Source organism: Myodes glareolus, chromosome 24, assembly GCF_982192425.1.
Source record: "Myodes glareolus chromosome 24, mMyoGla1.1, whole genome shotgun sequence".
Taxonomy (NCBI): domain Eukaryota; kingdom Metazoa; phylum Chordata; class Mammalia; order Rodentia; family Cricetidae; genus Myodes; species Myodes glareolus.
Window position 1 is genome coordinate 1,107,340 of NC_142049.1, and position 22,412 is coordinate 1,129,751.

Consider the following 22,412-nt stretch of genomic DNA (forward strand, 5'->3'; position numbering starts at 1 on the left):
TTAAAGATGATTATTGATGTCTGCTAGGAACTTCAAATAGAGATACAGATATGCACAAGGTAACCCAGGTGTGTGAGCGGCTAAACCTGGCTACAGGACACCTGTCACGTGCGCTGCGTCATCCCCGGCTCTGTTCCTTCTGTTCACTTTGAGACTCACTGGCCTGGGATGTCCCTCTCTTCCTTGGATTTTATGCTCCACCCTAGAGTTTCCCCTTCTCACCCAGCTTTGCCTAAAACTGTGTCACCTCCAGAGGAAGCCATGGCTGACACACACACCCCAGGCAAGGTCTTCCGGTCTTTGGGCATCCCAGCATCCTACTTGGCATTCTGTGTGAGATGACCGATTCCTGCACTGTGAGCACCACGGCTCTTTTATCTCAGCACTCTGCCGACCCCCAGCAGACCCAGCCCAGACCTGGCATAGATGTCAGTACTGCCTGTCTGCTGAGCAGGGAGCAAAACAGGATGATACATCCTGCAGCCTCTGCAAGCAAGCAAACAAGCAAGCAAGCAAGAAGCCGGGCCCTGGGAGGCCCTGGATACACGGTGACCTCTCACACCAGGGGACTGGTGCTATGACCCGCTATCTCAATCTCTCACACTTACTCTGTCTCTTCAGGAGAGGCCTGTTCATCTCTCCCCAGCTGGGGGCTCCCTGAAGCCCACACAGAAAGATTCTAGGGAGCCACACACACACACACACACTCATACCCCATTTGAACTGAGGGCTCCTGAGGACAGAGCTGGGCCAGCCCTAGACAGTGAGTGGAGCCTGTCTCTCCCTGGAGACACTGCTTCCTTTCCTGGTCCACAGAGAGGCGTCCCAAGTGTGGGGACAGTGAGGAGCCGGCACATACCACAGACTCACCTTTCCATTGGGGCTTGCCTTCTTGAACACTCTGTAGAGAGAAAGAAAGGAAGCCAGGGTTAATGGATTCTGCCCAGCCGATCTCTTGCAGGCGACCCTGAGGCAGGGTCATAGCTAAAGAGGCCTTGAGTGTCCTACAGACACCAGCAAATCCTCAGTGTGGGACAGCTTCCTTCCTTCTGCCTCTCCTAAAGTGAGTGCCAGCTGCCTGCAGCCCACCTTCAGCCTTCAGTCCTCAGAGCGAGCTGAGGAAGACACACAACTCTACCCGACTTGCAGACAGGAAAACCTTCAAGCTCCTGCAGGGTCCCAGTGATCTGGCCTCGCCTCTCCCCCTCCCGGAGTCACCTCCTGCTACTCTCCCTTAGCCTCCAGCCTTGCTGCTCTCCAGCCCCTGTTCCTTGTTCCTTGTTCCTTGTCCACCAGATTTTGCCTGCACAAAGCCTTTACTCGAAGTTTCCCTTACCCTATTCTCTTATCCTGGACACGCTTCCCAAATATCCACTTTCCCAACCCCCCTGCCATCAACCCCTGACATCCAGCCCCTCTCTTCATCTCTTCTTCCTTTCTTCCCGGTGACCCCTTGACCGACCATACACTTTACTCTCTCCCTGCCGGTCTGCTCTGCTAGCCCGCCCACTCCGCAACAGTGGACACTCTCTCCTAGCTACAGGTGCATCCCAAGCACACAGGGACACACCTCACTATTGTGAGGTGGCAAGAGCTCAATAAATACTTGTTGAACAGATAAATAAAAGAACGGCATTGCTTCACCGAAGGACAGAGGCACAGGAATGCGGGGGGTTGGGGGAGGGGACGCAGATGCTCACACATCAGGTCAGGGGGTAATGTAGTCCCTAGATCTTGAAGGGTGCCACTTGCCTTCCATGACAACCCTTGTCCCCTGCCAGAGCTGTGTCTGGGAGGCTAAGTCTCCCTCACCCACATACTGTCATGGAGCCCACAATTTACCAACCATGATGGAGGCGAAGCAGAAAAAAAGTGAGAGCTAGGGAGTTGGGGGTGAAGGGTATTGAAAGAAGGGAAGGAGAGGTGAAGAGAGGAGAGATTCAGGTATGAAAATAAAAGAGGACTAAGAGATGGGAGGAAAAGAGAACCATGGAAAGAAACAGAAAGTCGGAAGCAGAGAGAGATCAGACAGACCCAGAAAGGTGAAATAGCTCCCCCAGGTTCAGCAGGGTGTATCCCAAACCTTCCCAGAAGTTGATCTACAGGTATCCAGGCCTGTGATTCTGTGGGGTCTCCGCAGCCTTGGCCCTGCCTCACCCTCCCTTCTGGGACCCAGGGAATACTGACAGGTCTGAGTATTGCTTACAAAGGAGAACTTGGCCCAACATCTCCCCAAGCGCTCCCCTAGGGGCCCTAGGAGCCTCTTCTCCTCATTAATATTTATCAGTGTTGGAAGTGTGAAGACGCCACAACTGGCCTGGGTGTGATCATTGTTAAAGTAAGGAAAAAAATGCAGACTACTCCATCTGAACCAGCAACTCCAAGCTAGAGGCTAGGAGCTCCACGTTTCTCCAGGAAACTGAACAAGCGAAAACCCTGTGGCTTCCAAGCCTCCTCACTCGCCTCCAGCCCTCGGTAGCCCTGGCTCTGAAGGAAAAGAAAGATCTCACACCCCGACAGCATAAACAAACGAGCAAGCAAGCAAGCAAGGGAAAGTCACTCCAGTGGCTGCTGGAAAGGAAGGGGCCAGGAGAACAACATTCAGCAGCAGAGGAGAGAGGGAAAGGGGAGGGGAAGGGAAGCGCTACAGAGCAGCTAATTTCTCATAGTAAAACAGATATGCTAACTCCCACTCCACGGATAATTAACTGGAAGCTCCAAGAGATGCATTCACTTACCCAGGAGCACAGCAAACGAGGGACTAGGTCAGGACCCAGACCCCTTTTGGACTGGGCCTCCAGGGACTGGTGCCTCAATCCAACCCACTGTTTCCTAAATCCATGTTTCAAAAAGGCAGGAAGAACAGGCCAGAGGGGAGGGGGAGAGGAATAAACGAAAGGTGACTGGGGTGAGGGGCAGCGTGGGGGTGATGAGGGGCAGGAAGCACAGGCATCAGTGGGGAATGTCCTGTCACTACCTTAGTCAGCACCCGGGCCACCTCCTTCAGGAAGCCAGGACTCTTGCCGGCTTCCTCAAACAACAAGACCAGCTGCCTCACTCTCGGCCGTTGTTTGTTATTCTCCACTCATGCCTTTAAGTACTTTTCCCAGGACAAAGCTGATCACGGACAACCCCATTTCACAGATGCAGAAATTGAGGCTGGAAGCAGTCACCCACGAGGCTCAGCCAGTCCGTGGCGCCGCAAGCACCCAAGCACCGCTGCTCAAAACTCCACCCACTTCTTATCCCTAACTATCGGGAAAAGAGGTTCCATGGGGTATTTTCAGTTTCCACAGCCCCACATGGGCAACACCACACAGACCTCTCTGCCTATGGCGGGCACCAATTGAACATAAACCCATGATCCCAACCAGCCTTGAAGGTCTGAGCAGCTCTATCTGGTCCCACCCCCAGCCCTGCCTGTACTCCACAACCTGAGCCTCCGTCACAGCTGGGCTCCCCAAAGAGAAAGGCCAGCAGCGTTCTTCCTGATAAAGGTTCGGGATAACTCAAGAGAAAGAAGAGGAGGTCCAAAATCTCACGGGAAGGATGAGCAGGCAGGATGCGCTGGGGCCGGGGCTGGGAATGGGGACGCCATCGGAGCCTTAAGCTGTATCTCCCTGTCTCCACCGCTCCTTCTGGGGCTGCAGGTCCTCCTGGCTGCGAGGCTGTCTGTGCGGCTGCTCCATTGTCTCTGTGGACCAGCGCGCTCCGCTTACTCAGGGATTTTTCTGCTCCTCCATCCTTTGGGCTCGCATGTGACTCACACTCCAACCCTGTTTCTACCCTGCCTCTCACTCAGCTTCCCGCTGCTAACTGACTGAATGGCCCAATTCCAAATTCCCAGGAGAGGAATCTGATTGGTCAGCTTTGATTAGGTATCCCACCCCCAGGCCCAATCACCTGTGCCCAGGACATAGCCTGTGGCCCATGAAGCCGGGGCAGAAGAGGCTCTGGAGATTAGCATTGTCCAAACCAGAGATTGCAACTCATGGGTTGATTAGGAAGTCTGTTTAAAATATTAGGGTACAAAGGGATGACTCCGTGATAAATCTCCTGCCTCACAAGCATGAGACCTGAGTTCGGATCTCCAGTGTCAACATAAAAGCTGATTATGGCAGTGTGCACCTGTAACCCTAGCACTGGGGAGACAAAGATAGGCAGATCCTGCGGGGGGTTGGGGGAGTGGTGGCACACGATCTGGCCTACATAAAGAGCTCTGGGTTCAAAGACAGCTCCGTGTTTAGTGAGGGACCCTGTTTCAAAAACTAAGAATGATAGGAGAAGACACCATGGCTGACCTCTGGTCTCCACATTCACACGTGTACGCAAACACATACATTAAACACACAAGGAGATCTTTTTTTTTTTTTTTTTTTTTGAGGTAGGGTCTTACTATGTAGCCCTGGTTGGCCTGGAACTAACAATACAGACAGGCAGGTCTTCGGACTCACAGTGATTCTCCTGCCTCTGCCTCCCGTGTGCTGGGTTTAGAGGCGTGTGCTCCTATGCCTGACTATATTTTGGGGTTGTTTGTTTATGTTCAAGACAGGGTCTCATGACGTAGCTCTAGCTGTCCTGAAACTTACTATGTAGACCAGGATAGCCTCAAACTCAGAGATCCTCCTGCCTCCGTCTCCTGAGTGCCACTACACCCATCTTCAGTGTTTGTTTTTTAATGAAACGGAATGGACTAGAATATAGAAACAAGTGCCGCAGGCAACAAGGATGTAATAGATGCTCCCATGGGCACCAGGATTCTGGCTCGCTGAGGCTGGATGTGTGGGATGCCAAGCATCTCCCTTTACCCTGTTGGAGAACAAATGCCACACGCCACTTCCAGCCAAATGCACAGAAGGGTCCCCAAATCCTTCAGACTCATTTTCCGTGGCTGCTATTACAAACTCAGAGGCTTCAAATAACAATTTATCTATAGTTCTGTGCTTCAGAAGTTCAAAGTGGGTCTCCCTGGGTTAAAATCAAGATGTCAGCAGTCAGCAGTCCTTGGTTCCTTCTGGAGGTTCTAGGGGCAGATCTGTTTCCCACTTTCTCTGGTTTCTAGAAGCTTCCTCCACCCTCCACCTTCAAAGCCAGCGAACTCACTTTACTGTATCACTCAGATCTGCCCTCACTTTCCTTTCAAAGACCTTTGAGATGACACGGGGCCCATCTGGGTAATCCAGAAAGATCTCTCTATTTTAAGGTCAGCAGATCAGCAGCCTTAAGCCCATCTGTAACCATCATCGTCCATTACCACATAGCACAGCATTCAGAGGCTCCAAGGAATAGGTATGGTCCGGACAACTTGGGGTAAAGCATTGCTTTGTCTGCCACGCTATCTTTTCTTCTACTGCTAAATTTAGCAACGTTCTGGATTTTCTGCTACATGCTAAGCAGACAGAGAGATTGGGTCTTGCCAGATACATGATTCTAAAATTTGAAATCCTGAGCTGGACGGTGGTGGCCCACACCTTTAATCCCATCACTCGAAGGATGAGGCAGATGGATCTCTGTGACTTGGAGGCCAGCCTGGTCTACAGAGCAAGTTCCCAGATAGACTCCAAAGCTACACTGAGAAATCCTGTCTCAAAAAAAAAAAGAAAAAAAGAAAAGAAAGAAAGAAAGAGAGGGATGGAGGAAGGAAGAAATAAAGAAAGAAAAAAAACTAAAACAAAATAAAATTTAAAATCCTGAGGCATTTGCTACTGTCGCAGACCAGCTGGAACCTAAGACGGGGAATGCCTATCATAAAGCGATCCTAAAATTCACAGGGGAATTCAAGGGAACAGGAATGCCAAAACAATCTTGAAAAGAATAGGACAAATCTGGAAGCCTTATATTCCTGATTTCAAAACTGGCTGCAAAGCTACAGTGATTAAGGGGGCTAAAGGAATGGCTCAGTGGCTAAGAGCACACACTGCTCTTCCAGAGGATCTGAGTTTAACCCCGGCACCCACATCATGTGGCTCCCAGCCACCTGTAACTCCAGTCCCAGGCCTGTCTGACTCCTCTGGCCTCATCACACACCTGCACACACATACGCAGAAAAACACACAATTAAAAACAATAAGTTATTTTAGCAATGGAGTGATTAAGGTTGTATGGTATTGAAGACATACAGATCAATAAAAGATAATTAACAGTACAGAAATAAACCCATATATTTGTGGCAATTTATATTTATTTATATTCAAATTATGGAATTTTTATGATTTTTGGCAAGAGAACTGAAACAAGGTGGTGGGGAGAAAGAATAGCCTTTTTTCTTTTCTTTCTTACTGTCTGTCTGTCTTCCTTCCTTCTGTCCTTCCTTTCTTTCTCTCTGTGTATCTCAGACTGATTTCAAACTCCAGGTCCTTGTACCTCAACTTTGTAGGTGTGAACTACACACCTGCTAAAATAGTCTTTTCAGCAAACACCTGAACGACTAGATGTCTACATGCTAAGAAATGAGATGAGGCCCCCTACCTCACATCTTACACAAAACTGGCTTAAAATGGACCAAAACCCAAATGTAAAAACTACTACCATGAAACTATTAAAGGAACTACTAACTTTGTAAATCTTCACGTCCTTGAATTTGGCAATAACTTTGCTTCACTTTGTTTTTTGAGACAGTATTTCGTCATGTAGTCTGAGCTGTTATGGAACTCACTTTATAGATCAGCTTGGCCTTGAACTCAGAGATCCACCTGGCTCTGCCTCCTGAGTGCTGGGGTTAAAGGTGTGCCAAATTATCACCCAGAGCCAATAATTTCTTAAATCTGACACCAAAATTATGAGCAACTAAAGGTAGGAAAAATAGAATAAACCAAATATTTATACTAAACGAATTACATCAAGAAAACAAAAGAGAACTGGAGAGATGGCCCCATGGTTAGGATCACTTGCTACTCTTGCAAAGGATCTGGCTTGGTTCCCAGCACCCAGTTTGGCAACTCACAATCATCTATAATGTCAGTTCCATGGGATCTAATCCCTCTTCTGACTTTCAGGAGTGCATGTGCACACACACACACACACACACACACACACCAATCAACCAATGCTAATCCCTCACACCCACTAAGATGGCTGCACTAAAGAAGAATATAACTGAGGTGACAAGAACCTAGAGGACAGGAAACCCTTCCAGTGTTGGCAGGACAGCGATGCCACTTTGAAAGACAGACGACTCCTCCCAAAAAGCTCAGATGTGACCCATCTGGTCCACTCCTAGGTATAGATCCCTGGATGTCCACAGTAGCATCCTTAACACAGTCACAGAGAGGGAGAAATGCCTGATTGGTGAGAAAGTGAATGTATTTTTTAAATGTGGCAGACAGATACAATGGAATATTATTCAGTCACAAAATGAGATGAAATACTGACCCATGCCATAACATAGATAAATCCTGGAAGCAGTGTGTGTGGTGGGGGAGAGGCCAGGGGTCAGTTTCCAGACACAAAGATGAAGGTGGCTGAGGTTCCTGGGTGTTTGAAAGATTCAGAGTATCTGGGTATAGCTGGAGGGTGTCTCCATAGTGCCTCGGAAAACCCCAGAAGGGCATCTGATCTAGAGAGGGGTCCATGGTTCCAAGAGAGTCGTGGGTCATCTCTATGTACAACTGAGTCTTAACACAGCAGGTAGTGAGCTGTGGGGGGCCTTGAGTGCTGAGCTGAGACACTTGGGGCACATCTAGAAGGCCGTGGAGGACCACAGGCAGTGAGAGAGAGGAAGAATGGATACAGACACACCCTTGAACTCATAGCTTCCCCCTGCATCTGTTCCCTGCCCCCAACCCCATCTCTGCCCCTGCCCCTATGGCAGTATTGGCTCAGTTAGGTGGGGTAGGGACTATGCAAGGGGGTATTACTTCTCAGATGCAGCCGCCCTACATTCTGACCCACTTTCCTGGGTGTGAGAACAGCCATCAGGGAGCAGGGAGGCGTGAGGAGCAGGTGGCAGCGGCAGCAGAGACTCTGAGGGCCTTACGATATTCTCCCTGGGAGGAGCTGTTTGTGCTGGGCTTGTCTGCTGTCTGCTGTGAGGGAAGTAGCAGAATGGAATGCCTCACGTGCTTGGCCCACCTGCTTCTCGGGTCAGCCCAGGAGGGGAGACAGGAAATGTCACCTCCTCTCACAGACCTCCCCACGGTTGGGGGGGCCTGAGAGGTCACAGCACAGCCCTGGAAGAGAAACCAAAGCCTGTGGGGGAAGCAGCCACGACACTGGAGCCAGAAGACTGGCTCAGACTTGCCACTGTGTCCCCACCAGCCTAGAACGGACACTCTGGACTTCTGCCATCCTGGCTTCGGTCAGAGACTTCTCAAAACTTCACAAGGATGCCCTTGGGCCTGACACAGCCCCTGGGCATAGAGTGGTGTCTAGTAGGCCTGAGGGCTGGGGTCCATGGATGGGATTCTGACAGATTTACCTGTAATTTACCAGTCTTTACTCACATAATCTGACCGTGATCTGGACTGGCGAAGAAATGGGGTAGGACAATCATGGGGTACATGGACTAGACTCTGTCCCCTGAACAAAGGACATCACAGCCCATCTTCTGGGAATCTATGCCACTGGAGAAAGGCAAACCAAAGACGAATGCAAATTTCACCAAGCTGCCTGGCATCTGAACACAATGGCATCAACAGACAGCCTGAGCCTGCCTCACCTTCCTGAGGGCTGGGGAGAGACAGAAAGGAAAGGGGACAAAAGAAAGGGTCCAAAAATGCAGACACCTGACTCCAGTCTCCCATCATCTCTGAGGTTCCCTCCCCTGTGTTGAGGGTATAGAGGACCATCCGCCCTGCCCCTGGGAATAACAGGGAGACCGCTTAACAGGAGTGGGCATTGCTGGCAGTATCCTTCCTAAGCTATCATCTTACCCTGGCCACACCAATACCCTCAGGTGAGAAAGTAACCATCCCAGCAGGAGAGAAGACTGTTAAAGAGAATACTGTGTTATCAGACTATGGAAACAAAAGACTCCCTTCAGGGAACAGGTCCAAGTGCCCTGTGCACCTCCAGGGCACCTACAATGTAGATGGGGTGCAAAGGCAGACACTCCACAAACAAATCAAACCCTCCTCACTCATAGGCACAGTGGGAGGGTGGTAGGGAGTGGCACCGTGCTTCCGGTCACATCAGAACCTTTCTCTCTTCCCTAGGGTCCCCTCAGTACCCACACCAGCCATCAGGGACACTAGCGACATTGTCTTTCTTTTCTGGTTGCTGTGATAAACCACCCTGGCAAAACCAGCTCAAGGACGAAGAGTCGATTCTGTCTCAGATCATGGGCATCGTCCGTGATGACAGGGAGGTCAAGGCTGCAGGAGCCTCAGGAAGCTGCACACATAGCAACCACAGTCAGGAAGCCGAGGGTAATGGATTGTGCTCAGCTCACTCTCTGCTTTGTATATAGTCCAGGGTAGTGTCATTCAGAGTGCACGAGTCTTAATAAACCTGATCAAGATGATCCCACTTAATCTCATGATACTACATCTGGAGCTGGCAGACAAAATCAGCTCTCATAGATGAGGAAGAAGGCCAGGAATTGGTTCCACCTTCCACGCTTGTTTTCCTCTGCGCATAATAGGTGCCTGACAAATACTCTGGATGAGTGGATAACTGAACCAGTAACAGACAAGCTCTGAGTTTGAGCGCCAGCAACATGGGACCTAGCCATGTAGTAAGTTAGGGTTGACGGCCTAGACATCAGGGAGTGTCTAGCAGACGCTCAGCTCAGAGGAGCCGGTACCAACAGGGAGCCACACACAGGACCGCTGGTCCCTGGTTTTCACAGTGAAAAATTCTTACTCCACCTTCTAAAAATCATTTTATTATTTTATTTTTTGAGATAAGGTCTCCTGCACCCCAGGCTAGTCTTTTTCTTTTTCTTTTCTTGCAGGGGTTTGAGAGAGAGTCTCACTATGTAACTCTGGCTGTCTTAGAACTCGTTATATCGACCAAACTAACCTTGAACTCACAGAGATCTGCCTCCCAAGTGCTAGGGTTAAAACCCAGCTCTGGGCTAGTCTGAAACTCACTATGTAGCTTAGGATGGTCTTGAACTCCTATTCCTCCAGCCTCTGCCTCTGGGAACCCCGGGTGACACTCATTCATCCCCAAGCCTGGGGGAAGATTTTATTGGAAACACTGCTTCTGCTTTTGGTTCGCTTTGATTTTGCCAGTGAGAAAGTGCAGACTTTCAGAATACAGAAAAGCATACGTCAGAATATTAAATGCAAAGACAAATCCAGAAGCATCACCCCTTCCTTTCCCACAGATCAGGGGATGTCACAGGGATCCAGCACAGAGGCTCCATCCTCTCTGCCTGTGGAAGCCATGCTGTGGCCAGGCAGGGAGCTGAGAGTCCTCTGCGGCCAGGGTCTCCATGTGGACAGAGGCCTACAGTCTAAGGGACAGCTCTGGTCCTGAGGAAGAAGTTGGTCATGGTGCCTGCAGAGAGCTGGAGCTGGCTTCCCCAGATGCCTGAGAGCTGCCCAGAACCACAGTTCTGGTAATTTCTGAGCTTATCGTGCATCATGAGGGGTTCTAACCTAGGGGTGAATTTTTAGCACAGGGGACATTTGGAACACGTAGTCATTTTTTGTTTCCAGCTGCCTGCCCTGTGCATAGGGCAGACCCATACCCAGCAAAGACTCCCACCACAAGCCCATATAGGTCAAGAAGTTTCCATCCACACCATGACTGAATAAATTATTTTAGAAACAAGGAAACCAAACTCAGGCCCCTCACTTCCATAACCTCTTACTGGATTCCTCTTCTTTTCTTGAGGTTCGTGGGGTCTACTGTGTCCTGCGGAATATACTGCCTCCTGTTCAGCCCTCTCAACCCTACACCCAAGGGTAATCACACGGGCAGCATGAACTCCACAGTGGGAGAATTTGCTTACAGAAAAGGTAAGGGCTGAAATCACCCACCACCACTTTTCATTGTCTTCCAATGAGTCAGTGGTCCTTAGGGCAACATTGGGTGTAGCCCCAAGTGAAATAGAATCCCTCTAGGCCAGATGGGGGGACAAGGTAACAGCATCATGTAAGGACCAGATCATGATCATGTGCATACACACACACACAGAAAAAAAAACGCATGCACACACACAGAAACCATGCAATCATCAGATACTCTCACACTTCCACACAGGCACACCACATGACACACTAACCACACCGTGCACACATTACAGACTGCTATCACACACCCTCCCTGACACACACTCTCCATACAGCACATAAACACACACAAACTCCTACGATAGTCTTCTACCCCACAAAGGAGGAACTGCAACCGTGAGAAGGCCAAGGAAAGGCAGTCTTCCTGATGCCCCACCCATCTGAACACTGTCTCTCTTCTCATCTTTCATGGTCCACCCATCCCCACTCCTTCAACGCCAGCCTCCTAATGTAAACATCTCAACCTCCTCTCAGGAAGCATCAAGCTCAGATGTCCCCTTTCCATGTCCCTGAAGGCTCTGGCCGGGCAATTGGTCAGTGCCGCTTCACACCTAATTCTGAACAACTCTGGTGCTGGATTTACCTCTGCCCTCCCCAGAATCTGCAGCAGTCGTCACCCTGCAGAATTCCATCACTTGGGGCATGTTGGCTGCCACAGACACAGCTAATCCCAAATCTTTCTCTCCAGCCAGACACCGCTACTAGTGCCCAGGCAAGTCTTACACAGTTCCTCCCAATTGCTCTTTCCCTGTGTGCGCTGCCCTTCCCAGCCCAGCCCAGCCCAGCCCAGCCCTGCCCAGCTGAGCCATCAGACAGAGGATGTGCTCTGTGCACCTCTCAGGGATCCAGGAATAAGTGATACAAACCCACAGGGAGAGGAAGACAGCTGTTTCCTGGCCAGGCAGATGAGAAGGCGTCTTACCCCATTTTGCAGACACAAGCCTCGAGACTCAGGGATACCACCGCGCAAGACCAGGAAGGAGCAGAGCAGAGGCGGGACCCCTTAGTGAGACCCAGAACTGGGGGCTGTAGGCAGCAGCAGTCAGGCCAGCCCTGCAGACAGCTCTCCCCAGCCCCAAATGAGGGTCAGTTACAAAGAAAAGGAAAAGGCGTTCCTGATACGCGTCCTGTTTCCTCTCCTCCTCTGGGCTTCTCTGGTCATGGAGAGCGGATGTCTCTGGGCTGGCAGAACTTGGCTTTTGCACAGCCAGAGACCACTGTGAGGGTCTCTCTGAGCCTCCCTCTACCTCACTAATACAGACTGCATGGAGATGGGTTTCTTGAGTTTCCCTTCCTCGGTGCAGGGAGCCTCTCCATGTTAACCCTTTGCAAGGTGACTCACAGGCAACACCTGACTCCACCGGAAAGGTACCTCCCCCAGGAAGTCTTCCTGTCATCTCGCTTGCTGCGGGAATCCTTCCTTCTCCAGCCCTGTCTTTGCTCTTATACCTGACTGTCCAGCTCATTCCTTACTGGCTAACTGGAGGGGCGGAACTCTCTAGGAATCAGACAATGGAAGGGATCCCAAAGTCAGAGCCCACCTGTTGAATGCAAGGACAAAATGTACCTGCCTGTCCTACAGAAGTCCTTCCTGGGGGTGGAGGTCAGGCCCCAAGCAGCATCTCCTTGAGGGGTGTGGCTATGACTCCTCTAACAGACTAGAAGCTCCTAAAGGAAAAAGGTCATGGTTCTATCCTCAGACAAGAGGGCTACTGCGCTTGTAGGGAATAGAGTTCCAGGGAACAGGAGCTGAGTTTCCCTGTCACACTAGACAGGATGTGCCGCCTCCTCCTCCTCCTCCTCCTCCTCCTCCTCCTCCATCAGATCAGCAGCTCTCTTCCTCCATCAGACCTACAGCCCCATAGCTGTTCCAGAACAAACCAGTTCAGACAAAGGCATAGAGGTGGACTCTCTTCTAGAGAAGAATTTTAAGGAATCTTGCCCAGGGTCTCATGCCAACTTCCAACCCACATCTCAACCAAACTGAAACTTCCATGTTATTCTAAAGCAGTCCGGTCAAGTGTCTAGGCAAAGGCTATCAACTGTCAATCAGGACTATCAGCTTCTGGAGGTATGGTGGCAGTTGTGGGGAGATGTCCCCGAAAAGGGGGGTACCAACTGGACTGTGAACCCAGCTCTGGTCTTGATGCAACTGTATGTCAGGTCCCTGTAGCCAATAATGCCACTTCCCCATCTCTAAACGACGCTACACCCGTTCCTGGCTACAGAGATATCAAGCACCTGGGAGAACGGACAGGAGGGCCCAACCTAGCTTCCTCTTTGAAGGCAACACTGGCCTTCCCTGAGTGACACTCCTGCCCCTGACCCAAGCAGCCAGCATGTCTTCTCCCTACTCCCACCAGCTCCAGGAGCCCTTATTAGTCAGCATCAGTCACGGAGTCCCCACAACACCTCTGACAAGTTCAGCCTCATGTGTTCCAAACCACAGTGGAAGCAAAGGTCGAGGACCCCGGGCGGAAGGTATAATCAGAGGGTTGAAGGGCAGGGTCTGAAATCAAACCCCAAGATCATGGCCCAAGCTGCCCAGAGCCAGCAGGCTGAAAGTCAGCTGAACACATGCACAGGAAAGCGGCTGCACTCTGCTGATGATCGGAGACTTTTAATCGTTACAAAACAGATGCCTCCGTGTTTACTACAGTCAGGCACTAGACTAGATGCTACATTAGCTTATTTAACACTCGACAAGCAGCCTGCACCTGTCGTTATCCCCTTTCAACGCACACCACTTGATACATTCTTACTGTCTCCACTGGAAACTAACACATGGGTTAAAGAGTTCACCCGAGTAGCAGAGTATGGAATGAACGACCTAAGCAGCTCAGAGCAGATTAAGAAGCCAAAAGGAAGCTGGGTGGTGATAGCGCACACCTTTAGTCCCAGCACTTGGGAGGCAGAGGCAGGCAGATCTCTAAACTCAAGGCCAGCCTGGTCTATAGTGAGTTCCAGGATATCCAGGGCTAAACAGAGAAACTTTGTCTCAAAAAACAAAACAAATAAAAAGTCAGAAGGAGAGCCTGGGAAATGAATCAGAGGGCAAGGGTGCTTGTAGCCAAACCTGGAACACACATGGTAGAAAAATAAAACTGACTCCCCCAAGTTACCAAAACACACACACACACACACATACATACACACACACGCACACACACAATACATTCACACATGCAGCGCACATGCACACACACACTGCACATGCATGCGCACGTGAGCACGCACACATGCACATACATGCGCACACACACACACACACACACCCATATGCACACCAAATATTCAAGTTGAAAACTGCTAGAGCCCAGTGGCAGAACACTTGCCTAGCACGTGAATCGGTGCCACCAGCCCCAAAAAACTAAAACCTAATAACAGTGCTTCTGAATATTAAAAGAACTGGATGCTTCTAAAAAGACAGAACTCATCCTGTTTCTGTTCCAAACCACACATTTAATAACTGGACACAAGATGGTACAGCTCAGGATGTGAGAGGGTCTCCAAAAGAGTAGCACACGTTTCTCAGGCATCTTAAATCACAGTTACTCTTCTTTTCAAACTTTTAGTTTTGGTCTAGGGTCTCATGTAGCCCAGACTGGTCTCAAACTCATTATGTAGCCAAGGATAGCCTGAATACCTCCTCTGCCTGCCTCTACCTGCCAAGGGCTGAGCTTATAGGTGGAGGCCACCACATCCGGTTTCTGTGATGCTGAGGACCAAACCCAGAACTTCATGCATGCTCGGCAAGCAATCTAACAACTGAGCGACACCCCCACCTTATTTACCCATTTTATTTATCAACATGGTTTCCTTATGTAGCCAGGCTGGACCTAAACTCAAGGTCTTCCTGTTTCTGCCTCCTGAGCACTGGAATTACAAGCATGGATTACCACAGCCAGGTCTTCTGAAACCGAGTGATTTTATTAGAATTTAGAAAACAAAACCCCCATAACGGTATTTAGAGTTCCTGGCTCCTGATGGTTCAGGTGTTGAGCCCTTTACATGGTTTTTGGGCCTCATCTTTTGGACAACTCCATTAGGAAAAAAAAATATTCTCATTTTATAGAAGGAGAAGTAGGATCCAGAGAAGAGGAGAGAAGGCCACCACAGTCCCCAAGGCTGTCGAAGGCAAGGTCAACTTGCCAGACCCCAGCCTCTGTTTCCCCCCTGGCTGTAAATATTGCTCCCTATGCTCTATGAAGGAAGTTGGGGACCACTCACTCCTCTATGAGGAGCATTGACTCCTAGGGGCTTCAGCACCTCCAGGGGGAGCACCTTTGGCTGTTTGCCCTGGCATATGGGAGCACTCCGGAGCTGCATCTCCACTTTCTGTGTCTGTTTGATTGTTGGCATAGTCTCCTCATGTAGCCCAGGCTGGACTTCAACTCAAGATCCTCCTGTCTCTCGCTGAACACAAAGAACAACAACATGAACGAGCAAAGTGCACAGGCGGGATAGCTAACAGGCCTGTGTATCACAGCCCTGCTAGGCTGCCCAGAGGGCGACACACGGCTCTGGCACGAGCCTGGGTCCTATGTGTGATCACAGCAAATAGACCCGCCAGGTGGACTGGGGCAGGTCCAAGTCCCTCTTGGCTTCAGCTGGAGTCATGTACCTCACAGAAGCCTGGACGGCTGAGGAGATCGTAGGAATGAGGCATCCTGGGGAAGCCCCAAGACTGTTAGTAGAACATGGCTGAATTATCGAGCATATTTAAGAAATGCTTTTCCGTGACTTCTAAGAACACAGAGACCTGAAAGTGAGGTGAGTGCCAAGAAGCTGGTCAAGAATGGTGGTAAGCATGGGGAAGCATTCAGAGCACCTCCAAAACCTTCCCCTGAACTTGGTAAGAAGCACCCCACACCCACTGCAAACCTTCAACCTACTCCCCAGTTTCACTTCTTTGGTCCCCAGAGGGGTGGTGAGAAACCAGTTGTGAGGAGCCACACGGACCCCCTCAACCACTAGTCTGTCCAAAGCTGCACCCCCAGAACCAACTCTACCACCCCAGCCTAGAGACAGACCATGTGATCCCAAACCCTCTGAGAGGTGCACGGGAGGAGTGGGTGTGAGGAGTGGACGAGGAGAAAAGCTGAGATCTCTACCCTGGCCCTATCTCACACGGCATCTCGCCACACCCATCCTCATCTGGGTCATAAGCATGAACGAACCGATGTCTTCATGCACTGGGCAAATAAGCCAAGTTCAGTGTGTGGTGGCTTCGTGCACTAGAGAAGACCAAAGCTATAGAGGACGGTGCCTGCGGGGCTGCCCGTCAAGTGGGGGAAACCAGTGTAATCTTACATAAGGACAGCAGCCAGGAAAATCCACTGTCGCCCAGCATCAATTGGGTGCTATCTGTGCGTCCAGCACATTCCCTAGCTTGCACTCTTACACACTGGTTCGGCCGTGGATGACTGCCCAAGGGACAGACTGTGGCTGTGCCCCTTCCACGTTACGTCCCTGCCACGCCAAGCCAGACCCCAGGGCGCCAACTTCCCAGTCCCTTTGTCAAAACTCTGGTGTACCTCCACCACAGTGGTGTTGAGAATCAGAGGGGACTGAGAGACGCCAGATGCCATGAGACGGGGGAACCACAGCCCAGTGGCTAGCCCAGCGAAGGCACCAGGGGAGGGCTGCCCAGGGAGGACAGTAACTCCAGAGTGAGATGGAGATGGACAGGGCTGCTTAAAGGTTACGGATACAGAGAGCAAGTTGTCCCCAGGCTGGGACCTGAAGGGCAATGTTGGAAGAGAGGACATTAAAGCCGTATGCATATGCATTCGACACTCTGACCTAGCAGTGAGCATATTCACAACTCATTCAAAGTCACCCTTGTTCCATCCTCTTGCAAGCCACGGTAGTGTTAACACACACACTCACGTCTGCATGCGTGCATACACATCGGTGAATGAAAGGAAAGAGGCTCAGTGAAGGAAGATAAGCAAGCCAGGCAAGGCAAGCCAAGACTGGTTTCTAGGCAGAGGGAGGTAAGTTGGAGTCCAGCTGAGCTGCAGTCTGCTATGGGAGGCAGGGGGCCCTGTGTTCTTTAACTACTCCCCACTTTCAGCCCTGCTGGTCCCTGGTTCTCTTCTCCCCCTTACCACAACCCCTGGACACACACAGTCGGGCCCTGGGGCCTGTCAGAAGGGACCCACCCTAGAAGGGCAGCCAACAGAGCCAAGCAGCATATCTCTGCCAGAGACAAGGATGAATCCTCACTCCAGCTCTGAGGACTGATAACCTCGACCCCCCTGCTGTCAATTTTCTCTCCCATCAAGTGCACAGGGCCGCCAGCCTCTCCCATCTCCTTCCTCTGCCCCTCACCCTCCCCAGGGAGCAGTTAGCTCAGCCTTTCCCATCAGTGGCTCAGGAATGATGGGAAGTACTCCTGGCCAGGAACTGAGAGGAGGCTGCTCCAGGGAGGGAGGAGAGGGGGCATCCTTGGGGCAAGGATAATGTCTGTGCTTCCTGAGCCCCAGACTGCCAAGAGCGCAGAGGCCTGGACGTAAGACCATGGTAGTGACAGGGTCTCACTTTACGAATGGAGAAACAGAAACTCAGAGACAGGAAAAAGGGGGAGTCCCAGGAATTGGTTGACATGACACAGGTATGTATGGCAGTCTGGAGAAGGTACCCCATCCTACTCCTGAGATAAGACGGAGGGACAGCACATGTTAAAAATCTTGCATGGGGTGTCGGGGGGGGCTCCTGAATTATGTGGGCAGGCAGGCCTATAGTAATCACAGGCTCAGAGAGAAATGACAGCTTTCGAGTCACAGGAAGATACTCTACTGATGGCATTGAATGCGGAGGACAGGGCCAGGAGCAATGCATGCAGGTGGTGTCTAGACGACAGTGGTGACAAGGGAGAGCACTTTCCCCTGGGGTCGCCAGAAGGGACACAGGCCTGCTGACCCATTTTAGACTTCAGACCTCCAGAACCATAAAAGAAACATCTTTAATCTACCAAGGAGACTGAAGGTATTTCAGGTGAGGAAGTAGCAAGGCTCAGGTCCCATACAGCACACACCACCCTGCCTGCTGGGTACACGCCTTCAGAGCGCAAGCTCACCTTGCTGTCTTCCTACCTCCTCCTGGAACTCTGGGTAGAGTCCACTCCCTTTCTAAAGCAAGGTGGTTTTCGGAAGGTCCCAGACCAGGGAGGTGAGACCCTGAGATAGCCTCTGACCCCACCCTGGTATCCACAGATCATCACCCCATTTCTCCTCCCTCTCCTACTTCAGCCTCTCTCAAGACTCTTCATCAACGACCATAAATTACTGTTAAAAATAAATAAATAAATAAATAAACCGGGCGGTGGTGGCGCAGCACTTAGGAGATAGGCGGATCTCTCTGAGTTCGAGGCCAGCCAGGTCTACAAGAGCTAGTTCCAGGACAGGCTCCAAAGCTACGGAGAAACCCTGTCTCGAAAAAAAAATAAAAACTAAAAAATAATAAATAAATAAATATAGCTCATGGCGAACCTGTTGCTTCAGAAGCGTGCCCAGCGCCCCCACACTCAGATCCTACCACTGCATCTTGTATGGTTTCTCATTCAGAATCCTCAAGAACCCCTTGGTGCCCCCTCAGACCCTGCACTCCCTCCCTAGCTCTGCGTGTCTTCCTCAGAACACCCTGCACTGTACATCTCCTGCTAGCTGTCTCCCCACCACAGAATATGGCCCTCGCTACGTCAAAGGCACTATCTGTGTGCAGCGGCAAAGATAACCTAGGAGGTGTGCTGGCACTCAGCATGAGGAGGTCACCTCGCACTGGCCCATTCAGCCGCTGGAGTCACTCAGGAGAGAGGGGATGATCTGACCCTTGTACTGATGAGGACAGAGACCCAGAGAGGAAGGGGAACCTCCTCTGCTCACCCAGCTAAGCTAGAACTGTAGACCCAGCCCTCAGGCTAGCTACATGACTTGTGGGTCCTGTGCAAATGAAAATGTGGACTTGCCATCCTTGTGCACATGTCAAGACAGAAACAGCAGCATTAGAGCCCTGGGGAACCCTTCTAACGACAGATCCTGGCACCTCCCAGCCTCCCATGGAGCTGCCCCCCTCCATCAGCAGTGCCAGGCGACTCCCTGTGGAATGTTCAAAGGCAAAAAGTCCCAAAGGGTATTGGAAGGCATTGGGTCTCACATATGAGGAAGGGGCTGGACATGAAAGACTTGTTGAAGAAAATCTGGTCCCTACTCATCATCCACAGGGGATGCTGGGATTTTTTTCACTTTTTCTTTTCTTTTCTTTTCTTTTTTTTTTTTTCTTTTTCAGCTGCTACATTTTTGTTTTGTTTTGTTTTTGTTTTTCAAGACAGGGTTTCTCCGTAGCTTTGGAGCCTGTCCTGGAACTAGCTCTTGTAGACCAGGCTGGCCTTGAACTCACAGAGATTCTTCACCTGCCTCTGCCTCCCGAGTGCTGAGATTAAAGGTGTGCACCATCACCACCCTGCAGCTGTTACATTTTACACGTGCATGTGTATGTAGGCCAGAGGTCAGTGTCAGGTGTCTCTCACTCACCCGTTAATTCCAGCTAGACTGGCTGGCCTTGAACAAGCACCAGGAATCTGCCTGCCTCCACCTTCCAAGTACTGGGATCGCAGGCTCATGCCCAACTTTTTATGGGGGACCTGGTGATCTGAACCCAGGTTCTCAGGCTTTCACAAACACCTGGCCCACTGAACCATCAACCCAGTCCTGGAAGCTGCATTTTAGAAAAGGAGATGCTGTGTGTGGACCAGAGACACTGAGAACCAAGATGTCAGGCCTGAGGAAACCCAGTATCCTTCAAACTATTCAGGCATCAGCCTTGTTCAGAATCAGGGTATGAGGGGAACAGAATACAGGAAGGAGCAGAGAAAAAGAAAGGAAATCTTTCCCCAGATTGCCTTGCTTAATTTTCCTAGCTCTCTAGACAGACAGACTCTCTGCCCTCATTATAGAGGTAACTGCAGCTCCCCAAAGTAGCCAAGGTCCCAGTCGCCACCAGAAAATAACGGAAGCCTCACGGCTCCATCTCACCTGCGGGTGAAAACCTGCTTCAGTCACTGTTGCTTCCCACATCCTGCTCACTCGGAAAGCACAGCCAAACCCCAGGAGGTATTCAGACATCCTCAGGCCCTCAAAGCCACAAAGCCCTCCCTTCCCCCTACAGTGCCAGCTGCCCCTCAAGGCCAGGCCTGTAGTACAGAAGCCAAAGACCAGCTGAGGAAGCCAGGACAGCATTCTGGCAGTTCAGGGTGTCCATCACCAGACCAGACCTTTCTCCACATCTCTCTCTCCAGCCTCCCCTCCTGCCTCTGCTGCACACATACCCTAGGCATCGGGACACCTCACAGAGTTTACGTAGGCTGTTTGATTGCACGAGAGGCCTTTCCCATCTGGCCTACCTTCCAAACCTATGCCAGCTCTACCTCCTCTGGCAAGAGCTCCCTGAGGCCCTTGTTTGCCATAACCAGCTCACCTTCCCTGTTTGCTCCTCCACCAGATTTACTAATTAGCCACACTCCCCTGGCACAGTGCAAAGAGCTGAGGATACAAGGCTGAGTCCTGGCTCGGTCAAGCCAGGGTGTGGCTCTGCTTTCCCCATGTGAACATGCACCCAACAGAACCAGTGAGGGAACCTGGGCTAGGAATCTGTTCTCAGCTCCTATATGCCTGGTCTCTGCAGAGGCTGGGAACAAGGCCTCATGGCCCTCAGGCCTGGAGTAGAGATGCTGGGTGAGACAGATCCAAACTATTACCAAATGAGAACAAGGCCATTATGAGCCTTTCCGGAAATCAGAGGCCCTAGAGAGAAAAGACACAGCCAAAGACCACCCAGATCAGCCCTGGGATGACCAGGAGCCTCCTTAGCAGGTGCAGGTTTTATGCTGAGAAGAGAGAAAGCAGGTGGTCCGCCCCCACCCTGAGAGACTTGCTCCATGGGTCCCTCAAAGGGCGGAAGGCATCAAGGTTCACTATGGAAAGCCACAGCCCAGAGAGGATCGCCGCTGGTGCCTGAGGGGACTCGGGCTGAAGTGGAGTCAGGCTGGCTGAGGAAACATCTTGAATGCCACTGGGAGGAAGGGAGGAGAAAGAGAGAGGAAGGAGCCAGACACGCAAACTCCTCCGCTTTGCCTCCTTCCAATCCAAACAGAATTCCCGGCAGGCAGAGACCTGTAAGGATGGAGACAGAGCAAGAACCTAGGACCTTAGGGGCCAGGGTGAGACGCTGGCCCTGGGGCTGGAGCCTCCGCCAGCTCGGAGGCGGAAGAGACAGCTCAGCCTAATGCCTACTCCTCATACCCCACTCATGTACCTAACACTGCCCTAACCCCAGATCCATGGTCTGGGTTGAGCAACAACACAGCAGAATTAGCACCAAATCAAAGCGTATAACGGTGCACAAATGGTCTGATCAGGGGAAAATGAACACCTAGCCTCTGAGGAAGCCCCAGCCCAAGCAAAAACTGGTCTATGCCTCAGGTCTAGTGGGAAAACATGCTGGAATGAAGAGACTGGAGGGGGTATGGGGACAGAGGAAGAAGGAGGTACCATCTTTGCCAATGCCCTTCACACACACGCGCGCGCACGCGCGCGAGACACACACACACCACACACACCACACACACACACACATGAGACACACACACACCACACACACACACACACCACACACACACACATGAGACACACACAGGCACACACACAAAGGCACACACACAGAGAAACAGACACACATACCCAGAGACTTACAGGCACACAGAGACACACATAGACACAAACACGCACACAGATACACACAAAGACATAAATACACAGAGAGACAGACCACGAGCACACACATAGACACACACAGAGAGACACACACATGGACATATAGACACAGACACACACATACAAACAGAGTAACACACATAGACAGAAACACACACACACAAATGCTGGACCTGAAAGCATCCTGGGACCCGGTTCTGGACTTGCTTCATGAATTAGATAAATCCCACTTCTTGGGTTCTCCATGACCCCTCACTGTGAACTTTGAGACTTCCTATCCCTTTTCCTTTAAGCAGAGACACAAGGTAAAAAGACAACCCCAGAGAAAATGCACTAAGTTCCTGGATAACTTTGGTCTGGGCTCTTCTTCAGCGCTGGCAGCCAAATTGCAAAATGGAGGAGTCTTTTCATTAGCTGTTTTATTCTCAGAACCATGTGTCCTTAGTTCGAACCTCCCATCACTAAAGGACATAAAAAGAGCCCTCCCTTTCCTATCTGGAGTCTTCAGGAATACCTTGGCACATACCACAGGTATGCGGTTGAAGGAACCTCTTCTGCCAGCAGAAAACACAGTCCTGCAAGACTAACTCCCAACCAAGGCATGCAGGTGACCCTTAGAACATGTTTCAAAGTGCAGCACTCTGAGAACCCAGGATGGTGAGCAGTTAGCTGAGAA

The 22,412-nt window shown here is 50.9% G+C and overlaps 1 protein-coding gene across 7 annotated transcripts in view; it reads right to left on the reverse strand.

Annotated features, from left to right (window-relative positions):
• Arrb1 (arrestin beta 1) overlaps window positions 1–22,412 on the reverse strand; it is a 72,540-nt gene that overhangs the window by 23,955 nt on the left and 26,173 nt on the right. Inside the window, exons 1-2 of one of the 7 annotated variants that reach the window (XM_048435056.3) lie at window positions 11,884–12,021; window positions 871–901 (exon numbers count right to left, since the gene is read on the reverse strand). In XM_048435056.3, the coding sequence (XP_048291013.1) occupies window positions 871–901; window positions 11,884–11,888 (36 nt within the window). In that variant the 5' untranslated portion in view covers window positions 11,889–12,021. Of the gene's footprint in view, window positions 1–870; window positions 902–3,542; window positions 3,755–11,883; window positions 12,022–22,412 lie in introns of those variants that run through there. The other 6 variants (XM_085682936.2, XM_048435054.3, XM_048435057.3 and 3 more) reach the window with 6 other exon arrangements.